Raw genomic sequence first — 23,668 nt, 5'->3', positions numbered from 1 at the left:
TTAGGATTAAACCTCAAAAAATCCTAAATAGTCAGAAAACTCTTGCATCTCCCCTGCCTCATACAACTTGTTGCCCTATTTGCCTTGAGGGCTTTACAGGAATACCTGAGATGCAAAACCACATTAGAACTCAGTGTCAGCTCAGTCTTAGAGTTCCATAAAAAATTCTGTCCAGGGTAAAGTCTAGTCAAGGGAAATACTATTTCTGAAAGGGTGTGTTATTATTGGTTATGAAAACAACATGCTCATTGTAGCATCATCCACATCAGCCAAGACATAGACTCATTCATTGGCACACCGTCAACAGATGGATGAATTAAAAACACACAGTTAGTGGGGTGGGGTGGTGTACACCTTTAATCCAAAAGCTTGATAGAGCAGAAGCAGGTTGTTGCGTCTCTGTGAGTTCTAGACCAGCATGGTCTAAAGAGCAATGTCCAGGACAGGAAAATCCCTGTCTCTAAAAAATAACAACACCAATAAAGTGGTCAATATGTATTAAAGAAAAGTCACTTTTTAAAAGGACATTATATGCTGCAACATGGATGAATCTTAAAAACACTATACTTAGTGAAAGAAGCCAGCAGTAGGGCAAACAGTACATGATTTCATTTATACAAGGTATCCAAAGTAGTCAAACTCATCAAAGCAGGCTGTAGAATGATTGCTAGGAAAATGTTCAAGGGGTATAAACTTTTAGTTATGAAAATGTTTCTTGAAATCTTCTATACAATATGTGCTCTTACTAGATAATCTCTGTACAATAGAGCAAAATGTAAAATGCAAAAAAGTCAGAAAGTTAGACATGAGCAGATTGGTTTTTTTAAGGTTTTGTAATCCTATATACTGTCAAGTAATTAAGTTAGGTGTTTAGGACATTGTAGATGGAAATAAAAATGAATTGGAAATCCTTTGGGTTTAGTCTCTCTACCTGAAAGAACTTAGCCCTAAGCAGGCATATTAGCATTGCTATGCTGCCTAGCTTATTGCCCCCAGGGAACAGCAGGAACCTGGAAAATCATGCATCTCCTACTCTAACGTCTTCTGAAATATCTTGCTAAAAATTGATCCTACACTAATTACTGTAATAGAACTTTCTAAAACATGCAGGTGACCAATGCTCATTTTATCAAGCCTCCCTCTCAGGTCTCTGAAGGCTTTCTTTAGGATCATCTAAAAGAGCTTGGAAGACCTTTCAAAGACTTTGTTAACTATACAATTAGACAATCAAGTTTAGGTCATATTGATGAAAAATAAACAAGCTTAGCCAAATTATTATGTTGGGTGTGAGGTTATACAAGAACAGGGATGGAAAAATCCCTGAGAGCTAATGGCCTAGTAAAAGAATAAAGGAAAGGGAAGAAACTCAGAAGTGCACAGGCTAAGTAGTATGGGAGGGAATAGTGATGACAACCAGGAGGACAACTAAATGCTTGAGTAATGATTTCATTTAGGACTACACTGTATAGGGAGTTTCCAGTATGCATGTAGGCAACTGCATCATTGAGGCATTTGAACACTCTAACAATGACTGGAAAAATACAGAAAAAAAAAAGTCCTTTCTAATTCCACTATCCTAAATAACAAGGTATGATTTGTTAGTAGGGAATACCATTATCCTAATTGGCTGTATCAAGAAGTCAGTTAACATCCTAGAAATCCATGCCATGTCCTGTATGAAGGAGGGGTTGTTAACCAAATGAAAATCAAAGTATTTTAGCAGAAAGGAATCATGATGCACATAGAGTATCCCCGAGTTAGAGTTCTGTAACACTCAGCAAGGATATAACTTAAGCCAGATGGTGTCACCTGCTAGAATGCTAAACTGCTGATAGAAAAAAAAATGTTCAATAATTTCCATCTTCCTATTTACCAAGTCATGTTTTAAGTTACATTCCAGTTAACAAGGAAGTTTCTCTGACAGTCATAGATAACTATTATGCTAACTATTAATTTGACAATAGTCTATTTTCCTGTCTGCATCTCAAGATATTTCTTTTCCTTTATTCTAGGTGAGGAAAGTATTACTATCTTGTGGCATTGGGTGAATCTGCTTCAGTGTGAAAATGCAATCCTTTATCAGAATGATAAAATAAAAGCCTATGTGGCTTGAGTTTATTTCAGCCTTTTGCCTCTAAGTTAATATAAAGATCATTTTATCTTATGTCAGAAATATACCTAATTAATTTGCCTTCTCTATGTAGCTTTTCCTAAAGGTAGATTGAATCAGAATTCTGATGAATACCAAATTAATACGTTAATTTCACTTCTTAAATTTACTTTTTGGCTTAACTTTTAGTATTAGAAAGAAATGTCATGGAGAATTCTGCAGGTTTTCAGGTTAAGTTATTGATTCAAGAAAAATATTTCTTTTGTATGACCCCAGAAGTATATCAGATGACATCTTAAAAGGCAGAAAAATACCACTTACCACCCATGTATACTCCAAGGGACTGTCTAGCTAGGAACAAGCCATCAACTTACAAAATATTTTAAGAGTAGAGTAATCAGTGTGCATTGAGGATCAGAAGAGCCAAGTCAAAAAGAAATGACACAAAGAAAATAGTGCAGGAGTAAATGGTCTCAAATGAAGATGAAGGTAAGTCTGGGAGGCTGATGGTATTTCCTAGAAAAGGATGAGATACCACACGCTTACTTGGATGTGGCAGCAAGGGATTTTGTGTCTAAGACCAACAAGAGAGGTAGGAACAAATGAAGGATGAACAGAGGAAGGAAGGTGTCTTAGTTAGGGTTTCCATTGCTGGGAAGATACATCAGGACCAAGGCAACTCTTACAAAGGACATTTAATTGGAGCTAGCTTATAAGTTCAGAGGTTCAGTCCATTAACAATATGGTAGGAAGCATGGCAGCATCCAGACAGTCATGGTGCTGGAGATGACGCTAATAGTTCTGCAACTTAATCTGTAGGCCAATAAGAGAAGACTGACACCCTCAGGAGGCTAGAAGGAAGCTCTCTTTGACCACTCCCAAGTGATATACTTCCTTCAACAAGGCCATGCCTACTCTAACAAGACCACACCTCCTAGCAGTGCCACTCCCTGGGCCAAGCATATTCAAACCATCATGGGAGGGGACTTGGGTCTTTGGGCCTTAAGGATTATTAGTATTAAACAGATAGAGGAGATATTCCAGTCAAAGAGAGATGGCTGGAATGGAGAAAAACACATTCTCATTCCAAAGACTGTTAAACTATCCTGCTAAGAACAGGCTGTCACATTGGGTCATATAACTGATTTTGTCAGGAAAAGATCTGGCAATAGTGAAAAGTTAAAAAAAAAAGCAGGTAATTCAAATTCATATATGTTATGAATCAGAAGTGTTTCACATGACTTCACAACAACCTTTGTTCTGAGCACATAACATTTATACTTTGCACTGCATGTACTGTCAGACCACACAATGTCAATAAATACTACCTGAAAGACCTCATCTTGGACTCAAGACTATTTTATGTTATGAACTCAGTGTTGTTACTATACATAAATACTTTTATATTTCTTTACAAGCATAATTGTTTAATTATTATAAACAAAGAATTTTAATATTTCCTACTCATGCCTCAACAGGTACCAAATTAGTCTTTGGACTATATTGAGTTCTATGTTAAAACTTACTGGTGAAGTTGTTGACCTAAGTTTCATTTTTAAAAACCAATAGGGACTGGAGAGCTGGCTCAGTGGTTAAGAACGTGGCTGCCCTTCCACAGGACCCAAGTTCAATTCCCAGCACCCACATAGCAGCTGACAATTATCTGTAACTCCAGTTCCAGAGAATATGACACTTTCACCCCAATGCACATAAAATTAAATATTTTTAAAAATCAATAAAAAATTTTGGGTCAGTAATTGCCAGAAATATCTGAAATGATTCTAAACATACTTCGGACATTTTATAATAATTTAACATTTTATAATGATGCAAACAACATTTTAGTATTAATGACTATAAATTGTCAACTCTGTTAAAGGTTGGAGATATTCTGCAGTATCAAATATTCAGTCAATTCAATTCTTTATGTAAAAAGAAGCCCACCTAGCTCATTAGTATGCAAACTTTCCTTTCATCTCGTATAAATAGTAAAGATATATGTGTAACAAAGAATTGTTCTAAAATAAATATATGATTTGCTATGGTAAGTGTTTGATGTATATGTGTCATTATAAAAAGAAGTCTCATGTGAAAAGGGGTCACAAAGGAAAGTGTAACAGAAATGTAATTCAAAGAACCTTAAACTCTGTGTCAGTGTCAGCCATTCAGTAATAGCTTATTAGAACACAGAATACAAAACAAAGCTAAAACTGATCAAGGGGGCAGGGGCAGCTGCAAGGGGAATGGGTACTCTTCTTCTCTGGGGATAAGAGTAGAAGAGAAGACTGCTAGCTTGGTCCTGGTTTCTGATGCTGTACAGGTGTGAAGAATGGATTGAGGCCACAGTGAAGCTTCCAGGTGAAGTCATTTTGTGAATAGTTCAGAAGGTTAAAATCCTTAAAACCAAACCGAGATATAATACAATTGAAAATTGACTTCTTGGTCCCCACAGTTAGTGCAAGCTAGCTACCCAGGCTCTCTAGTATTGCACTGATCTTCTAATCACATGATTAAATGTTCTGGGACTCTATTTAGAAAATCACTTTCCTTCCGGAACTACCTGTAACTGAGAGTTAGGGAGTGAAGACAACCAGAATACTCATGTAGTAATACTAACTAATAGTCTTAATGATTTAAAGGAAATAGTGTACTTGTCCAAGAACCGAAGGCCGATTTTGAGGGGGGTATATGACTTTTTTATTGATTACTATATATGAGGAGCATAACCTGATGCTTATTTAATATGGAAAATAACTAATTTTAATGTACACTCGCATATGTGTGTGTGTGTGTGTGTGTGTGTGTGTGTGTGATCAAATTCTAAATTTAAGTGGTCTCAAATTGGGTGCACATCAATGTAGCATTTTTATTTAAAATGTAGGCTCATTTTTTCTGGCGTAACCCTAGAATTTTCATCACTAACAAGACCTCCCAAATGATACAGAAAAGCACAATTAGATGTCAGCCAAACTCTTTGACCATCACACATGTCCATTTCAGGTGTTTAATTTGTGTTCTATTGAATCTCACTGTTCCCAGTAAGCAATAAACAATAATGCACATGTTTTAGACTCTTGAAAACTCAACTCTCTCAAGTCTTCCTAATAAGGCCTGTAACTTAATCTATCCCATATTAAAAAAAAAAAAACCACCAAGAAAAATTACATATCGGACCTTCACTTGATGTCAGCCAAGTCTAGGGTTTATCTTTATTCTTTGACAAGTCATTGCATTAGTCCTCAAGCAAATACATTTTCTTTTTTCATGTTTTCATTCACTACACTGTGACATAGCAAGAGGAAAATTACAAAGGAAGGGGAAAGAAATCCGATATAAAAATAACTATTCTATACTCTTTTCTTATTTTCTACATATATCTACTTCTAGATCTGGGCTCCTCATATATAATTCTAAAAGTGAGCTACAAATAATTTTTGAAGTTTTACTAGTCTTTATATAATATTGTGACATTTGTTGAGTTATTAATTGAGCTCACTTGTAATGCGCTATTTTCCTCCCAGGCCCAAGCTCCCAGAATAATGACTCAGACTCAAAAGATATTTACAAATATTCAGCACTAACTAATAACCCATTTATACTAATCTACATTCTGCCATGTGGCTAGTTATAATTGTTAATGGTTCTCAAAGCATTTTTTAACCTAGAAATAGACAAGAACAACAAAAAATGTGTACTGAGAAATATATGGAGTTTTCATTTTCAAATCTTACTAATTTAAACTAATAATGTATATTATCCACAAATAACTTTATGCGTTTCTCTTAGGCTTCAAAGCACATTTTATTTTAAAACTCTTGTTAACTCTTTGATTAATAATGTCCTTGATCCTTCTATTGAAAACATTTTAGTGATCAATAACTTTGTATGTCTCTAAACACATCCTACAATTCCCAAACTGATTATTTCAATCCTTTTTATACAAAATTTTGTCAAGACCTAGTTAATACACAGGTACTTTTTAAAAAATTAAATAGTTACTCTGTAAGTATACCTAACACTGCAGTATGATCTACCACCATTGCCTGGTAACTTCCTAAACACTAAATCATGTATGTACACACCAGCAGACAGATAGTAATCTAACCATGTAGCTTACAAATGTTCTAACATCCTTGTCTATTTATGGGCATAGTATCTTCTTAGTCTTCTCCATCTGAGCAGCTACTTTAAAGTTTTAGTTGAGTCCAGTACCCCATCATGCAGATGTTGGAGTACAGTTATGAGGTGCATGAATGATTAGGTTGATATATATTCCAGACATGAAAAAAAATCTTATGGCTGCTAATGAAATATAATACTTTAAAAGATTTTAAAATGATTATTTCCTGAATGTGTTTTTTCTCCAAACATTAGACCAAGGTGGATTGTTTACAAAAATTTATTCATACAAATTTTACACACTTTATGTAACAGTTATCAAAGTCCTAGTTATAGATATTATGTGTGTAATAATGCTTGGTTAATATGTTTGTATAATCAGTTGCACACAAAATAAGAGCTTCAAGACTAACATCTACCTATATCATACTATATCATAAAACTGCTCCAGTTTAGTAAGGCTCTTGGCATTTCTAAAAAGTATACAAAAGATTAAATTGGATGATCACTGTAAAATGCTTGCCACTAGCTACGTGAACACGAAGTTAGACTTCATAAATAAAAGGTTCACTAGAGCCCAGTTTCACCACTAACAGCTGACACAAACAATTATCCAAGAAACAAATAATTAGGACTAAAACGCAAGCCAATGTGTTGCAGCATTGTAGGGCCACTAAATAGCCATCTGTGATTCATGGCGATTTAAAAGGCAAAGAAAGGCACTAAAGCTGCAAACTGCATCCCGGGTCACATTGCCTGAGGAGACTGCAGAATTAAAGATTGATCTTGTAGCTGGACACAGGCTGAAATCGAATGCCTGCTTGCTTTCTCTGTTTGCAATGTGATCTGGGGCAGCATCCATCCACCCGCCTGGGAATGCAAATACAGTTGTTTTCTTAGATGCCTGACTTCATACTAATCAAATCTGTACAAGAAAAAGAAAAAGTCCTTTAAACTTTACAAACTAATGTTTTTTTTTTCTTGTTTTGTTTTGATTGTTTTTTCTTTTTTTTTTTCTTTTTTTTTTTTTTAAATTTGTGCCTAAAATTTGGGAGGCTGTCTGGTTTGTTGCTGCTTGATCTGGTTGGTGGGTGAAGATTCTTTTGTTTATAAAGATTACTCCATATATGTTCAAGAAATTGACAAGAAACAGACATGCTTTTTTTAGCCAAGACAGGATACAATGGTGGGGTGTGGGATCCTCCTTCCACCACTCTTGAGAACAAATATAAGATAGTACTCATACATATGAAGATGGGGTTTAAATGATTTATCAGTCAAACTGAGCAGCATTGGAACACTACACATTCTAATATGACAAAGACTGGTTTATGAAATAAATTTTACTAAGCAATAAGCCATAATATAGAAAAATACATTTTACCTACAAACTCAATAAACAAGAAACAAAAGGTTCATATTTAGTGCATAATTACTCTGTGGTAGCTACACAGGGGTTCCTAAACTTTACAGTAACTGCTTGCATCAAACAACAACAAAAGTAAGTAGCATTCACAAATTTAAGATAAGTGAGTGGAAAATGGCAAAAGATTCTAAAACAATGCAGAAGGGCAAAGGTAGGAAGGAGGGTCTCCAGAAAAACCACAAAGAACAGAGGAGGCTTCTCAGAGCAGTGTTCAAAGGGGAGGATCCTGGCCATTTCACAACATGAAAAGCATGGACAGCACTGGAGAAAAACACATTGTACTTTGCATTCATTCCAACACCAGCACTTGATCTGTCAGGCAGTGGAACCTGCAGAGGTGCTAGACTTGTGCCCAGATTCTCAGACCTGAGGCAACTCTCAAATCAGTTCCTCTACAGGGCCCTCCTCTGCACCCCATGCCCTGCCTTTTCCACTTTGTTCCAATTGCCCTAGCCTTAGGATAGTTCCCTGAAGAATCAGGAAGTACAGAAAAGAGGGCTTTCTCTCCAAGCCGTCTCCTCTGTACAGTTCCTCAATTCTTCTCCCAGGGAATGACATGAATTCTGGGGAGAAGCACAATTTGGATCGAGCTGTTGTTTAATTAGAATTTCCTTCTGGGCTGAGAATCTGAGGAGAGACAAATACACTTAAAAGTATAATCAAAGAAAGTGAAAGTGTTGGAATTGCCCAGCAACCAGTGGGACAATGTCCACTTGAGTTACTTAGGCTGGGGTTCAAGGAGCCTGCCCCAGAGACTCACAGGGAAAGAAAGCCCTTCAGCAATTCCCCAAGTCATTTCCTCAGAAATCTCCTGGAGCAGGGCATCATTGTTTTTTGTACAAATGGCCATTATTGGTATCTTTAAGCTGGTTGTGGATAAAAATACTATCCTTTAATTCCATTTTACAAAAATAGGAGTAATATTCAAAACAATGGTTGTCTATTTTCTCTATTTATTTTATATAAAAACATAAACAGCTCAGGTGAATTTTCAATCCTTGTGCACGCTTATGAATTGCTCTGTTATATATATTCTTAATATATACTTATAATATATATCAATAATTGGTCCACAAAGTATATCTGTGCATTCTCTAGTGCTTCATAAAAAGAAAAACAATATTATTATCAAAATAGTCATTTAATGGCTTTACTTGATACATAAATACATGTTTGGAAAGAACACATGAGTGATGACTGGTCAGTCAATTTGGAAAACGACTTTTCATTTTATACACATGGTAGCTGGCAACTCGTCGCTACAAGTACGCTATTCGGCGTCCTTTGTTTTTAACCCTCTGTTTATACCTTTTCCCTAGCACGGCCGCCAAGTATTTCTTGACAGCCATTTGTTTTCGGTAGCGGCTGTAGCTATCTGTGAAGATGCCATCCGAGTGCCGTTTGGTAAGGGGCGCCCGGTCGTCCACCGCACCGCCGCCTAGGTTCTCCCTGCAAGGAGAGGGGGCGGAGAGAGGGGGCGGGGCGGGAGACACATTGAGTTGCTGAGGGAAAACAAGTGGGCCCCACCCCCACACGGGAGCAAACTGGGAGCGGGCAGGATTCCTAGCATCCCTGGGCAGCCCTCTTTTGCTCCTCACCAGCTGGCGGTAAATGCGGTAATACGGAGACCCCAGAGTCCCTCCTTCCCACTCTGAGTTTCCTGGCACTGTATCTTTCAGATTTTCCTAAATCTTTCTGAAGCAGCCGGGCGTCTGAAGAATCCGCGCTCTTTCATCTTTTCACTAAACATTGCTTCTCAAGATTACACTATCCATGACTCTAGCTAAATTGTCTGGACTTGTGCCTTTGCACTACCCGACATACAAGGGTCCCTAAAGGCCTGTGGGTTCCTACTAGGTCATCGATTCCTCAAATCTAGGCAAACATGGGCACCCTTCTCTCTTTGCGCGTGTTAAGTTGAAAAATGTGATAGTGATATAAGGCGACAGGCGGTAGGCAATATTTTTCACCGCATGAATTATTCATGGTTAAAATGTAATCAGCTTCCCCTTGGGCTTTATTAAAATGTTGCCTTCTGCTGACACAGGCTTCACGCAAGACCTTAGCTCTGGGCTTGTCTGGGGTGAGTAAATTATGTTTAAGTATACAAATTTAGCGACTTTGTTCCTTCGGTTTGCCTTTATAGTAAACCTAGTGCTCCTTCCTGAGGCAAACACTCCCACAAACCTGGAAACGGAAACGTGGTTATCTGATTTGACTTGGTTCTCATTCAACAAGGGTCGAAACCCCAATTTTCCTACCCTCTTTCTCTTTCACCTCTCTGGCTCTTAGGACAAATTTAAATGCCCAGTTTTTAGAACTCCGCCCAAAGCTCGTAGTATCCACCTTGTTTCCAGGACGCAGACACACCCTCAGGCGCGTGGGCGCGCATAAACGTAAAAGCTGCCCCGCCCTCTCCACAAGCTTTCTAGATGGGCACCCACCAGGCGTGTGCATCATTCCAAGGTTAACTCTTTCACAAACTCTTACCCCACGCCCCTGGCCACGACCGACTGAAGGTACTTCCTGGCGGACAGCTGGTCCAAGACTTTGCGGTAGGCTTCGTTAAGGATTTCGTGGGCGACATCTCTAATGGGGAAACAAAGAATGTGGGTCACTCACTGCCTCAGCCCTTCAAATGACAGCCAAGGCTCCCACTGCTGGGCTTTTCAGGAGGATGACCCAACACCCTGGGTCCTGGGAGTAATTTAGGGAAGTTCCCACTCTCCGGGGGTGAATCTAGGATGGTATTTAGTATAGCCTGAACGCTCCCCACCTACAGAGTTGCACTCTCACAGACATCTCTCTGGCCTCAGAGCTTTCAGTTGTCGTGCGGCCTGGGCTCCACAGGAATCTGCTAATTTTCTGTGGCTCTCATGGGAAGGGAGGCTTGAGCACCCTTTTAGGAGAAAGGGCCCTACTTTTAGAGCCCCTACCAGGTCCCTTCTGCCAGGTTAGACCTAAGCCACCGGCAGAAGCCGGGCCGGGCGGGTTGTACCTCCTGTCCGCTGGGTAGTAAAGGGCATAAGCATCACGCAGCGCGGAGGCGGGGCTTCCCACACCCGGAGGGTCCCAGTCGTAGAAGTCTTGCAGCGGGTTTCCGTCCTGGTCGTAAGCCTCGTCTTCTGGTCTAAGGGATAGCCAAAAGGAGGGTCATTAAAAGTCACTCCCTAGTTCTGCCAAGAAGGTCCCGTTGATTTTCCTTCGTTATGGTCTCCCACGGAAAATTGTCCATACTTCCATAACGGTCCCAGGAACAAGGTAAAGGGTATTACACCCAGCAGCAGTTCCTACTGCAAGGACCACAGGGAAATTCGCTCACATCTCCTCGGAAGAAACAACTATCTCCAGCAGTGCCACTGGACAACTGTGTAAACCCCAACACATGGCCAAGGAAAACACCCGCTTTTTCCCTCACCTGACTCCCCAGGCTTCCCTAAATAGCATTTAGCTCGCATGAGAAAGATCCTAAGAAATTATATGAATCGAGACGGGAGACCCAGGGAAGAACAGAAGGAATGGGTAGATAGGTAGGATGCAGGAGGACAACTCCAGCAACAGCTACCCCCATCCGAGCCGCCGAGCCCAGGGGAGCCCTTCCCCGTACAGATGTAGGTCACGGAGAACCTCCAGCTTCTATTTTAGGCTGGAGAGAATCTGCTAGGAACATGAATAATAGATGCCCCTAAACTTAGCTAGTTTGGCTCATTCTGTGTTGTGACAGAGCGCTCCAGAGCCTATCACCCAGGATAAGTGCTAGGCACACGCAACTTTGAGAATAGCTGGAGGTGAAAGACCTTTCGAGTCCATTAAACAAAGAGTTCCTGCTGTCTGTTAGCATTAACGGGGAGGTTGGATCCCATCTCTACCCCAGAGCGCAAGGAAGGGGTGGACTTGGACTGACATTCCGTAGGTGTACAGCGATCCCACAGTCTCCTCACATATCGCCTCTCAGCGGGACAAAGGACAGGCAGAAGAGAACGAAAATGCAAAGTCGGGTAGCTTTGGGCTCCAGGAGTACTCGGAATGCAATCAATCGAACAAATAGCATTCTCTAGTCAGGGTTCAGTCATTCTTGCACCAGGCGCTTGCTTGCCTTTCAGCCCTTCCAGGAGAGGCCAGATGAGCTCCTCCCCACCGGCATAACCAGCCTTTCCTCCCTGGGATACACCAGTCCAGGTCCCAGACTTTCTAGCCACCCCTGCTTTGCCCTGCGCCCACATGCTGGAATCATGTTACAGAAGCTAGGATTTCTGTCTGCCAAAACATCAATGGTCATATACCACTAAGGCAGAGGTTCTTGGGCGGGGCTCCAAGAGTCAGCTCAACGCCGCGCTCTCCTGGCTGCCCTGAGTGCCACCCCGCACCCACACTACTCGACCCCACGCATTTCCACTGTCCCGCATACGGGTGAGGGTTTCTGGAGCTTCGATAGGGAATCTAGGCAACGTCTCACGATTAGAATCAGAAGCCAAAACAAAAGCCAGGTTTTCTGCATCCTCAATTGAGCTAGGCTGTCCTCCCAACCCCTCCTGCCTGCTGGCATTCTCTCCCTTCTTCGCATTTGTTTCTTCTCCCTCCTTTGCCGTCTCCTTGTGTTCTTCCGTCTCTCAAGTAGCTTTTCCTTAACCGTGTCTGGCCAACACCCCCACCCCAAGGCGTTCTAGGACTCAAACTTCAGTTTGAAACAGGGTATATTTGAAAGAGAGCTCTTCCAGTGGGAAAGAATTCAAAAGAGACAACAGGAAGGGCGGAGGAGCGAGAGACCCCGCCCCAATAGTCCAGACTAGGCAGTAACAAAGGAAAGTGGGGAGAGCTTCGCTCTCGGCCCCTGCCGGGTTTTGATCTGGGAACTGAAGTTTTCCAACTCACTCAAAGAATAGGTAAAAGAAGCTAAACGGGAAGGGGGGAGCACCCTGCCACATTCTTTTATACAAGTTAGCGGAGGGAAGATTTCTACAAGGATAGGAAACGCTCTGAGTCCCTGGGCTCCACTAGTAAGGAGGGAATCTGGCTGTTCTAGAGCCTCTCTGACCCCCAGGCTTAGCTAGGGACCCAAAGGGGTCTCCCGAAACAAGGCGGTAGAAATGCATGGGCGCGCAGGAAGTGATGCTTAGGAGCCTGACATCCAGATCTTCAGAGAGGCGACCAAAGTGGGTGTAGTATTAGGGTAGCACCTACCTGATCCCAGGGAAGCTGAGTCCGGCGGCAGGTGAACAGGAAACACTGCTATGCATTATTATGCCATAGACCAGCAGGGCCAGCCTTGCTCCGCTACACATGGTCATTCTGTGCAGAAGAGGAAAGAGGACATGCAGTAAGTGAGATCGCTCCTGGCTTTCCACCTTCTAACCCCAAGAAACTCCTGGGAGCTGGGGAGCAGTTGAAACACCACTTAGCCACACCAGGGCGTCCAGCCACTTCTCTCTTGGTATAGTTCGAAAAAATAGCTTTGTGTGTGCCCAGCACCCAGTAACTAGTCAGACCTTGAACTAAAGAAGGCTAACTCATACACTGATGCTGCTGGCAGCACAGGGAGGGAGTCTGTAGTCAATCAATCAATCTGTTAGTATGCTAAGAAAACACACACACACACACACACACACACACCTTACCGCGGCTAGGAAAGGGTTGACTGCGGGCAAAGGGCTCCTTCGAGTTTCTGCGCTGGAATCACAACCCGAGAGATATCAGTCACTGTCTGGAGCTGGTGTCTGGAGAGAAGCCGCGAGAATTAGCTGAAGGAGCTGTGGGGACTTGTTTGCCGAAATTCCGCTCAAAACTTTGTAGAGGCACAAAACTAGGAGGGAGCGTGACACCCGAAGGAAGTGGGCGAGGAGATAGATGTAGAAGACAGAGTAGGCGAGCTGCCAAAGGGAGGGGGAGCAGAGTGGACTTAAGTCCAGCAGGCGAAGAAGCTAATGGGTAAGAAAAGAGGGAAAGTCGGGGAAGAAAGGGAGGATGGAAAGGGAGAAGGCCAGAGCTGCTGGCCTCTGTAGGAGCCGATCTGGCAGCTTGTGGGAGTCGGGAATCTGAGGCACCTTCTCTGCTCCGAGGTCTCAGGCTGCGTCTGAAGATGCTGCTTCTGTTGCTGCTGACAGAGGTGACTGGCCTTCTGCTCGTATTTATATATGCAGTTAACAAAAAAAGCTGTCCGAACGTGGTTTCAGGAGACACCTCTTTGTCAACATCTGTCTGCAATTGCCTTCAAGTACAGAATATTTTGGTTACACTGTTGCACTCCGATTTTTATTCATGATATGACTTCCTTTTTTTTTTCCCAGTCACGTAATGATCCGGTATCAGTAAAAGACGTCAGCATCCTAGTCCCTCAAGGAACATATTAACTATTCTGTGCTGTCCTCCAGGATGATAAGATCCGGAGTCATCAGCTTCTGATAAACACCTTTCACTCACACAATCCAATTTTTAAGAAGTCCAATTATTTTGATGGTTTTCGATTTCATTCATTTCTCAAAGACAAGTAAAGAACTCATAGAATTTAGAGGATGGTGAAGTCGTGTTTTTACTGTGTCCCTGCTTCTTTTTACTTTTTACTCAACCCCCACCAATGACAACTCTGATCTCTGGAATTAAGCACCATCAAACTCTCCTATTAATAATTTTAATTTAGGTTTTCTAATTCCTTGCGTATGCTTTTCCAGATAGGCGACTAAATGTGGAAGTCGTTTCATGTTTTAAAGGAAAGACTTAGAGGATTTTCAGTAAATATCTAAGGAGTCTGGCTGTGTTGACAGTCTGTCTCTGAATAGATTGATGGATGAGACTGGGAGCAGAGCCTGTGGTGCTGTCCAGGCTCTTGGTGCTGAACTGTTTGGGCGCAGATGCTACAAATGTTGAAAATTGCCACTAGTTTGATTTTCACCACAGCCCCTAAATTTGAAGGTTTGGCAATGGTGCTCTTACTATGGCAATTCATTTTCTAAATCACCCCGCTGTTCATATTCATCTTCCCTTGCATTCTGTGTCCACGAATGTCCCAGTGCTTAGAACCTTCTTAATCCCTGCCTAGGTGCAAAGCTTTTTCTTCTGAGTTAGTCCTGGTATTTCGATGGATCTCTACCTTCCCTGTCTACACACTTTCACACTTTCTGTGGCTCTTACTGGTTTTAAAAATTGAAACTATGGCATTGTGTTTCCTGCAAGAATTGAAATTTTAAGATTGTGGGATGAGTGTCCCTTGAATTTCTCTTACATGTTGAATTCTGTTTCGGGAAATACAGACTGGGAACACAGGAGGATTCCTTGCACAAGTTCTCTTGGTGAAGATTGCTACCAGGAACCCTTCCCTAGGGATAGTTAATATTTTTGACTAAAAATAAAATGAGAAGAAGAAAGCAATAAGGAAAGATCACATCCAATGGGAACCTTTTTGTGCTCCTGAGTAATTCCAGAAGCTTCACAAATTTCTGGTCCACCAGGAGATCTCAAGAGCCTTTCTTTTCAAGGGAAAATAGAAACATCAATAACCGTTAGAGTGCATTTTCACTATTTGAATCTTATACAAACACGCACATAAAAACAGGAAATTACAATTAAGTAGAGGTACTTCCTTTATACTGTCTGTGATTTGGATTTAAGTAAGTGTTTAAATAAGCTGTTAGTTCTGAGTACTTTTTCAAGGCACAGAATTTCTCGCTTTTAATGCTATTCCCACCTTTATTTGAAGTTTAATACTTTCTCCAGTAATCAATTTTTTCCTTATTCCCTAACTTTGAATGATCCAAAGCTGCCTGCCTCCTCTTAGTTTCCTCCTAGCTTTAGATTGAATACTATCAACAAACTATTTCTACACGGGGGCTGTTTCTCTTTGTGTTATGTTATATCTGTCTGCTACTTTAGGTTGGGGTATCTATGTTCCTGAACTACATGTTCAAGGGCTATCTTTCCTAACCCTCACACAAGCCTGCAGTGAACAGGAAAGATAATCCAGCAGAACTGCTTTTCATAACAAACTTGCCCAGAACTATTGCCTACAGTGGCTCTCCTGACTTTTGAGTCAAAGGTGAACTCCATTAAAATTCTCATTTTTTACCTCCCACTTGAATTCTGAAATGAGTTCAATCTGGAAAAATATTTTAAAAATCTCTAGGACTACTCATTTAAAATTCACCATTCAATGCCCAACTTTAGTCAAGAGAGCCACCGTGTGGGGAGTTTTGTTGACTTCAAGGTCTGTTAAAAGCAAAAACCACAAGCAAGAAAAATAAGTAAGCCTTCAAGAGCATTAGCTTGCTTTCAGTTCAACAGGGTGTGGGGGTTGTTGCCGCTCTCACTGCCTGGGGCTGGGTAGCCTCAGAGTTTACTCAGGTCCAACATCCAAAACTCATACAACTTGAAGTTAATGCCATTCAGTAGAGTGAAAAACTCAGTAGAGAATTTGAGGTTGCTGGTGACTAAACTCCAGAGACCTTGTTTTTTTTTGGGGTGGGGGTGGCACCTTCTGAAACCACCTAGCCCTCCCTAGAGAGCTAAAATCCTCAATCCTATACAGGCTCATTTCACAGACATTTTCATGGCCAATGGCCATCTTTAATTAGGTGTGCTTGACTTCTGGAGATCAGGAAAGCATTCTAGTTGAGAGTTCTGGACTGAGCCCCTAGTCAAAAATATTGAAGGGGGGGAGAGAAGGATGAACCCTTGGCTGAGAATTGAGGAAGGTTGTGGGAAAGAAAAATTAGAAACCTAATGTGGGCTGAGGTCTTGAGAGCTACATGAGTTTGGAACTGAATCCCACTTGGTCAAAGCCATCCACTGAACCCTATCTGCTTTATGGAGGGTTACCGTTCAAAGACCAAAACTGGCTTCCTAACTACTCCTCATAAGAATGAGTCTTTGCCATTAATTTCAGGATGCTCCAGCACAACCTTAAAACTGCTGTATCTAGGAGGCTTTTGAGTTTGGATTTTTGAACCTATGTGCAATAAGCAACCATCAGCCAAAAGGCAAACAAGAGGCTTATCACCCAGTACTGTCCACAGTAACTGGTATGCCAGCAAAGACTGGGTAGGAGACTGAAGCCAGCCACATATATTTGTTAATTTAGGAATGCATGTGGCAACTTGGACTAAGACACAGGAAGAAGCCTGGGCACAGATATAAGAGACCCTCAACTAAACAGCTGTTCCTGGGAAGACTGGGGAGAAGGGAAGAAGAGTGTGTGGAGGGAAAAGCCTTGTAATTTTTTTAAACCCAATTTCTACCCCAAATAAATTTTTATATACTCCTAAAAGTGACTTGATAAGTAAAATGAGAAATTTCCAGATGTCCTATACATAACTGTAAAAGAGGAGGGGCCAGACTTTCTATTTAGATAGCACAGAAGAATGGAAAGCCTTCTTTCCAATACCAATACTCCTTTCTCTTCATCCTTTATGGTTTGGTAGACTTCCCAAGCTGTCAACTTTTCTCCAGACTATGAAATATAGGAATGTTATATTAACTAGAATTATATTATCACAATATAAATAGCCATGACATCTTGGAATTCAAGCTCTTACCACTGTCGTCCAACAGGCAACAACTAAAGATATCTGAGGCTAAGCCCCTACTGACCTACCTGAAAAGCACTCTTCAGAAACGTCTATTGGAAATAAGGAAAGGCCCTTAATTTCAAATTCCTAGTGTGTTAGCTCCTGTTTGCCCTGTTAGTCCTTTAGATCTGAAAACAAGTTTTAATCCAAAACATCGAACTAGCTAAAAATCAAATTAACACATCCCTGAATTATTTCTCCTGACACATCTGCATTTCTGATGTGGGAGTCTTGAACACTGAATCAATCACTCAATTCAAAGAACTTTTTAGCCTTCAAAGAAGATTGAGACAGTTTTGGTCTTTTGAAACATGACCTCTAGTCAGAGTTTGAATTTGCAAAGGATTTTCCTTTAGTAAGCACAATAGCATTTGAAGGATCTTATCTGTCAGATTCCTACTCATAGAATCATCTCCACCTGGGGAATTTGTTTAATGGGAATCTTGATCTAGCAAACCCATGGTGAATTAAACTATATTTCTGCCTTTATGCAGACCTGAGAAGTGAGCTTAGTTTCTCAGGTAAGGCAATTTCTCTTCCTTTCCTCCTGACCCAATCATTCAGAGTACTCATTATTTCCTGTGACTTTTCCCATTCCTTAACTACTTAGCTCTCCACATTACCCATTACCACCACTGTCTTTATGCCCTTCTCCATCAGAATTCTTTAATCATATAAAAAGGATGTGTTTCCACAATGCATCTTTACACATTCCGAACATAAATAATATCTAATAAAGACTTCAAAAACCGTGTGTTCTCTTTCTATTCTTTTCTAATTGGCACTTAGCATAAGAACCATGCTATTGTGAGCCTTTTTGGTGAACAAGCTTAATACAGGATATCATCCTCCCTTGTGAATGACAGAAGTAAATTATAAGCCTGTATTCAATTTCATTCTAAACTTTTTCTCTTCTGACTTTTCCAGAAAATGTGATGACTAATGACTCACTTCATACTGATTCCACCTGTAGGGAAACCCAAATGTTCTGCCACAGAACATCATGACCAAGGCTTACTTTGAAGCCTGCATCATGCTCTTCTGAAATCACTGTGAAGTAAGGAGATGATGAGTTTACCCATAATGTGTCATGACTTCTCTGACCTTCAGAATGGAGTGCCTCCCACTCTGAAAACAACCAGGAAAGAAGGCCTTTCCAAACCACATGAGCAAAGCATTTCTCTCTAATCCAAGAAAGAATTGCATATTCACATGGCTAAAAAAAAAATGCCAATTTTTGAGAACAAAATAGGCAACACAAGAAACAGTATTCTTTGGGTTGAAGAGCTAAGTAATTTCAATAGTTCCATATACATCTCTCCTTAGACTAAATTAACTGAGCACAAATCTATGGGGCACCAAAAACTGTAACCCAGATTTCACTGTGTGACTCCTGTCTAATTCTTCAGAGATTTCTAAAATCTGCTCTTTAAAATCAAAAAGAAAGTCCTCTTTAACTTCAGCTACATACTCTCCTCACTTTAGGCTTAAATATAGGATTAAAGTGTTTAATTATATCCAGGAAACTCAAATGAGTTTCACCGACAGCTTCTGAAAACATTAAAGACCAATCTATGTGCAAAGTTTTTGTGTACAAATCAAAAGAGGATCTTGCTCTATGACTTTTTAGCAAACCAAACCTCTGCACTCTGAGCTCAGACTCAGTCTTATCTGTCAATGAATATTTGTAATAAGATTTAGTGTGTAGCCAAGTAGTAGTGACACATGCCTTTAATCCCAGCACTCAACAGGCAGGAGATAGAGACAGGTGGACCTCTGAATCCCAGGAGAGATTGGTCTACAGATTGAGTTCTTGGCTCCAGGGCAGCCAAGACTACATAGAGAAACCGTCTCAACAAACAACAACAACAACAACAGTTTAGTTTTAAACGTGCTTTTCATTATCCTTACTGCTAGCACTGTGTAGTAATATCTCTGTCAATACTTTTCTTAATGATGGGATCAAAACTATATACATGTGCTAAGCAAGTGCTCTAGCACTGAGCTACTCCAAACCAAGCAAGTACTTTTCAAATTATATTTTCTTTCTACCCAACATATATTTGCATTTTTAAGAAGCCTACCACTTGTCTGCTTAGAATAAAGCTACATTTGTCAGGAGTTTACTCTTTAATATCTTATTATTTCTTTAAATCATTTTAAATCCTTCCTTCCAAAATGGCTATCTAATGTTGCCACTCCCCATCAGTAACAACAATAACTTAGTGAATACTTGCCATACTAAATTCTTGGCTAATATTATTTCCCCTTATTATAGTTTTCTTTATGGATATTAGTGCTACTTCTATTTCACTCATGAGAGGCTAGGACTGAAAGAGGCTAGTAAACTTCCCCAGCTTCAAATTCAAGTCCAAGAGACTCCAAAGAGTTTTGATGTTAATGGTATATTATTCTGGCTTACATATTTATTTCTTCTAGAGTTATTGTAAGTATAAACTAATAGTTTGATACCAGCTTTGGTCTGTGTCTTGACTCCTTGTTAATTTTCCAATTAAAAGTCATGTATAAACATGGCTAAATTACACTACAAACATTGCATACTGGAGAATTTTGTTTTATAGACTAGGCACTAATAATACACCACATATCCTATTTTTATATATTAAAGGCTAAATACTTAATGTTTAAAAATATTGCTGCCCCAAACCATTATTAAAAATGATTTTCATTAAGAATCAGCAAATGTTTTAGTAATGTGCTTAGTTTTTAAAAAAAGAAATCAATGTTGTTTATTTAATATCCATTGTATCATATCTTATTAAATCATCATATAATTGAATGCCACAGAAGCCATATGATCATCAGTGACTCAAGATTTCTGTGAGTCAAATGAGATATGTATAGAAGTGATACCACAGTAGACCCTAAGCAAAAACTGAAAGAAACCTGACATTCACATCTTTAGAAAGGGTTATTGCTGTGGGCATCATCTCCTTACAGAGGCTGGACAAGTAGGTGCTGTAAACCAATCCCAGATATAGATACTCTTTTACATGGTCATCCTTGGTTTGACTTTCATCTTTAAGTTCGGAATCTCTTGTTCATAGCTATCTACTGGCCAAAACAAACAAATAAATGTCATCACTGCTACTTTGAGGATTATTGGCAACATTATCTGGCATGAATTAGAAAGAAGTTTTGACTGTTGTTTGCTCAGCCTTAAAACCCTACAACTACAAGGTGATACTTCCTGCAGTGCTGCCTAATTTCTACTCATCAGATGTATAAGAAAAGGTTAACTTTTCAGATAAAGCTGTCAGAATCCTAGTGTATATTGTATGCTTCTTGTTTTGTTTTAAGGTTTGTTGTTTTTTTTTTTTGTATGTGTGTGTGTATATGTCTATCTATATATCTGCCTGCTTCTCTCTCTCTCTCTCTCTCTCTCTCTCTGCTTGTGTGTGTGTGTGTGTGTGTGTGTGTGTGTGTGTGTTTTCTCATGAAGACCAGAGAAGGACATCAGATTCCCTAGAGCTAGATCACAGTTATGAGCTGCCTGATATGAGTGCTAGCAACCTGGTTCCTTTGCAAGAGTAGCAAATGCTCTAAACCATTTCTTCAGCCCATCTCACAAATTTTAATAATTTGAAAATGGAAGGCCTTTACTCCCTAGCCCAGCCCATCTTTTTTTTTTTTAAGAAAACAAAGGCTCTTTGCCGCATCTCTTAAAACTTATCAACTAAGAAGCAATGCTTTATGTATTTTGATGGGAGGAAGATTATAGAAACTAGTAGGGGAAACTTTCTGCCTCTTGTTAAGAGAAGAGGAATGTCACACTCCTAGGAGTTCACAGATCAGGGCTGGGGTCATTCAGAGTTGTTTTCTTCTCCTTAAAAATTTAGCCTGGCTGCAAGAACAAATCAAAAGTACACCATGGACAAAAGCAAGAACTTGTGTGAAGTTGTGTCAGTGGTAGAGATAGGACCCAGGGTCTCACACGTGCTAGACAAGCGTTCTACTGCTGAATTATATTATCATCCCACCCAAAATTCCTATAAAGACAGGGTCTGGAATAAAGATTGTCAGTGGATACAATATGAAAGCTATTTTAAGAGGAACAAATTATCTGTTTTGGCCAGTGAGATGGCACTTACTACCAGACTCGATGAACTGAGTTCAATCCCCAGGATGCACCTAGGGGAAGGAAAAGGGAGAACTGACTCTCATAAATTGCCCTCTGACCTCCATATGTGTGGCATGGTATAAACCCATGTGCACATGTACATACAAGTAAATATACATAATTTTAATTTTTAAGATTTGTTTAATATCTGTATGTGTACACATGAGTTTAGATGCCCACAAAAGCAAAAGTAATTGGCATGACCTGGGAATTGAACTTAGGTCCTGTGCAAAAGAAGTCTGTGTTCTTCCAGCCCCATAAAAAAACCATTTATCAACTTTCTGCATTAAAACAAAAATCCACAAGCCAAGAATGATATCACGCCCTGAAGTCTCAGCTACTTGTGAAGCAGGAGAATCACATGAACATCAGAAGTTTAAGGCCACCCTGGGCAACACAGACCACTTCTCAAACAAACAAATCTAAAAATACATTTAAATGAAACACAAGCAAACTTGGAGAAAATATTGGCAACAGGCAAATGTGTAACAATATAAGGAATTCAAAATTGCCACATAAAATATATTTATTCATGAAGAAAATGCAGTCACATTAAATATGAAAGTAGTAAAGAGCATAAGGAAGTCATTTCAAAACAAGAAGCATGACTAGACAACTGATTTATAAAAATACTTCAAGAGAAGTTTTTCTTTTTTCCAAACACATGGGCAGTTGTGGAAGTTACCTACTTCTCATTGGAAACACAGTAGTGCTTATTTTCCTTAATAATAGTGTACTTTATATTTACTATTTTTGAGGTAACATAATGGTTACACAAATATAAATGACAATATCTTATTTGTAGTTGTAGGAATTGACCCCATTGACTTGAGCATCCTAGGCAAGCACAGAGATACTACATTTTAAATCTGGGAAAGACATTTTCTTCTACTATATCCTGTTGTCAAACATACTAGGAAACATGCCTCCAAACACTGCTGAGGAGTAGGTATTGGTACAGCCTAACCAGAGAAAATGTTGCCAATTACGCATATTTTAAACTCACTGATTTACTGTTGGGGATTTATGCTGGAGAAATAAGAATTCATGAACCAGGCCAAAAATTAACTGTAACCCTATTCATAGCACCATTGATTATAATACAAAACATTTAGAAAAAAATCTGAAGTGTTTTTTAAGAGAATCCATTCAATTTTCAGTGTCGCCCTTCAAGGAAGCACGATTTCCTCCATGAACTTAAATGATACTGTAGAAAAAAACGTTAATGGTGAAAAAGTATTTATAATATAATCAAATCAAATGAGTGGGTTAATAACCCCAATGTTCGATATAATACTAATGTTGTAAAAAAAAAAAACTAAAACATTTATAGCTGTGCATCTAGGAGATGTGCAATAAAAATGTCCATTACTGATGCTAGGAATTAGAGGGGAACCTGTGTTGTAGTTATACTCTTTTTATGGTATGTCTATTTTTTTTCTGAGTTTTTAAATGAGTGTTTTTGTAAGATTCATTTCTCTTTTCTTTTCGAATTTGCTTTTTATTCTTGTTTTCAGATTCATTTTTAAACAAATGTCTAATGAGCAGCTTTTCCTTGATGCATGTTCAATAAAGGTATACTTTTTCTTTTCTTAAAATTTCCTTTATTTTTATGGAAGTAAAATAATTGACTTTTGTTTCCATAGTGCCACCCTTTGACCTCTGACTGAAAGGAAGGCTAAATGTAAACCAGATCAAAAACAAAAAGAAGATAATCAAACCAGCCTGCTAAGAGATCAAGCTGAGCCACATCAGTTAAAAAAGAAGCCAGAGGGGAAGAATCAGGCAGCACATCGATCAACCATTTCTAATATACAGACTGAATTACCATGCATTTAAGTCATTGTTGATGAGATTAATTGAATGTGTTGAATCAAATTTATGCTGCATGAAGTTGAGCTGTGTCTTGGAAATCTACTTTATCCTGCATTACTCAGAGGTAGATGAGCAGACTCACGCTTTACTCATAACTTCACTGTTTTATGACCCAGTTCTGTTCTCCTTTATGGGGTCATAGAGATCCAGGTCCCTGATCAGTGGCTTCTGATTCCCTGTGACCTCTGTAAGTATATTCTTCTATGTCAGGGTTCAGGACTGTTTGCTATCAAAACTGAATGATGGCTAACAAACAAGCTTGGCCAGATGCTAGGTTTGACCATGAGTCAAAGATTCCAAGGAATAGTATTATAAATTGAATTAAGTAGCCCCTCCATAAAACAAACAAACAAACAAACAAACAATGCTTGTATCCTATACCCTGTACTTAAGAATGTGGCCTTACACCCAAGAGCTGAAGGGGTTTACAGCCCCATAGGAGG

At 39.7% G+C, this 23,668-nt stretch overlaps 1 protein-coding gene across 2 annotated transcripts; it reads right to left on the bottom strand.

The window, feature by feature from the left end:
* Positions 1 to 8,914: 8,914 nt before the first annotated feature.
* Positions 8,915 to 12,943, bottom strand: Adcyap1 (adenylate cyclase activating polypeptide 1). 2 transcript variants are annotated; one of them, XM_052193579.1, is made up of 4 exons: positions 12,837 to 12,943; positions 10,654 to 10,785; positions 10,146 to 10,244; positions 8,915 to 9,104 (listed from the first exon to the last, which is right to left on the bottom strand). In XM_052193579.1, the coding sequence occupies exons 1-4, from the start codon at positions 12,941 to 12,943 to the stop codon at positions 8,915 to 8,917; spliced, it is 528 nt and encodes a 175-aa protein (XP_052049539.1). The 2 variants fall into 2 exon arrangements, with proteins under 2 accessions (XP_052049539.1, XP_052049540.1); XM_052193580.1 differs by lacking the exon at positions 12,837 to 12,943 and adding an exon at positions 11,074 to 11,102.
* Positions 12,944 to 23,668: the final 10,725 nt, after the last annotated feature.

This window comes from Apodemus sylvaticus, chromosome 9 (genome assembly GCF_947179515.1).
Source record: "Apodemus sylvaticus chromosome 9, mApoSyl1.1, whole genome shotgun sequence".
NCBI classification, from domain to species: Eukaryota; Metazoa; Chordata; class Mammalia; order Rodentia; family Muridae; genus Apodemus; species Apodemus sylvaticus.
Note: the sequence above shows the minus strand (reverse complement) of the source record. Positions and strands in the feature narration are given on the sequence as shown.

What these genes read in the sequence shown, in the direction of transcription:
- Adcyap1 (XM_052193579.1), bottom strand. Translation starts at nt 12,943, where the DNA reads ATGACCATGTGTAGCGGAGCAAGGCTGGCCCTGCTGGTCTATGGCATA. An exon ending in CTCAGCTTCCCTGGGATCAG is followed by an intron (nt 10,786 to 12,836) that starts GTAGGTGCTACC and finishes GCTATCCCTTAG; the next exon opens with ACCAGAAGACGAGGCTTACG. An exon ending in GTCGTGGCCAGGGGCGTGGG is followed by an intron (nt 9,105 to 10,145) that starts GTAAGAGTTTGT and finishes CTCTCCTTGCAG; the next exon opens with GGAGAACCTAGGCGGCGGTG.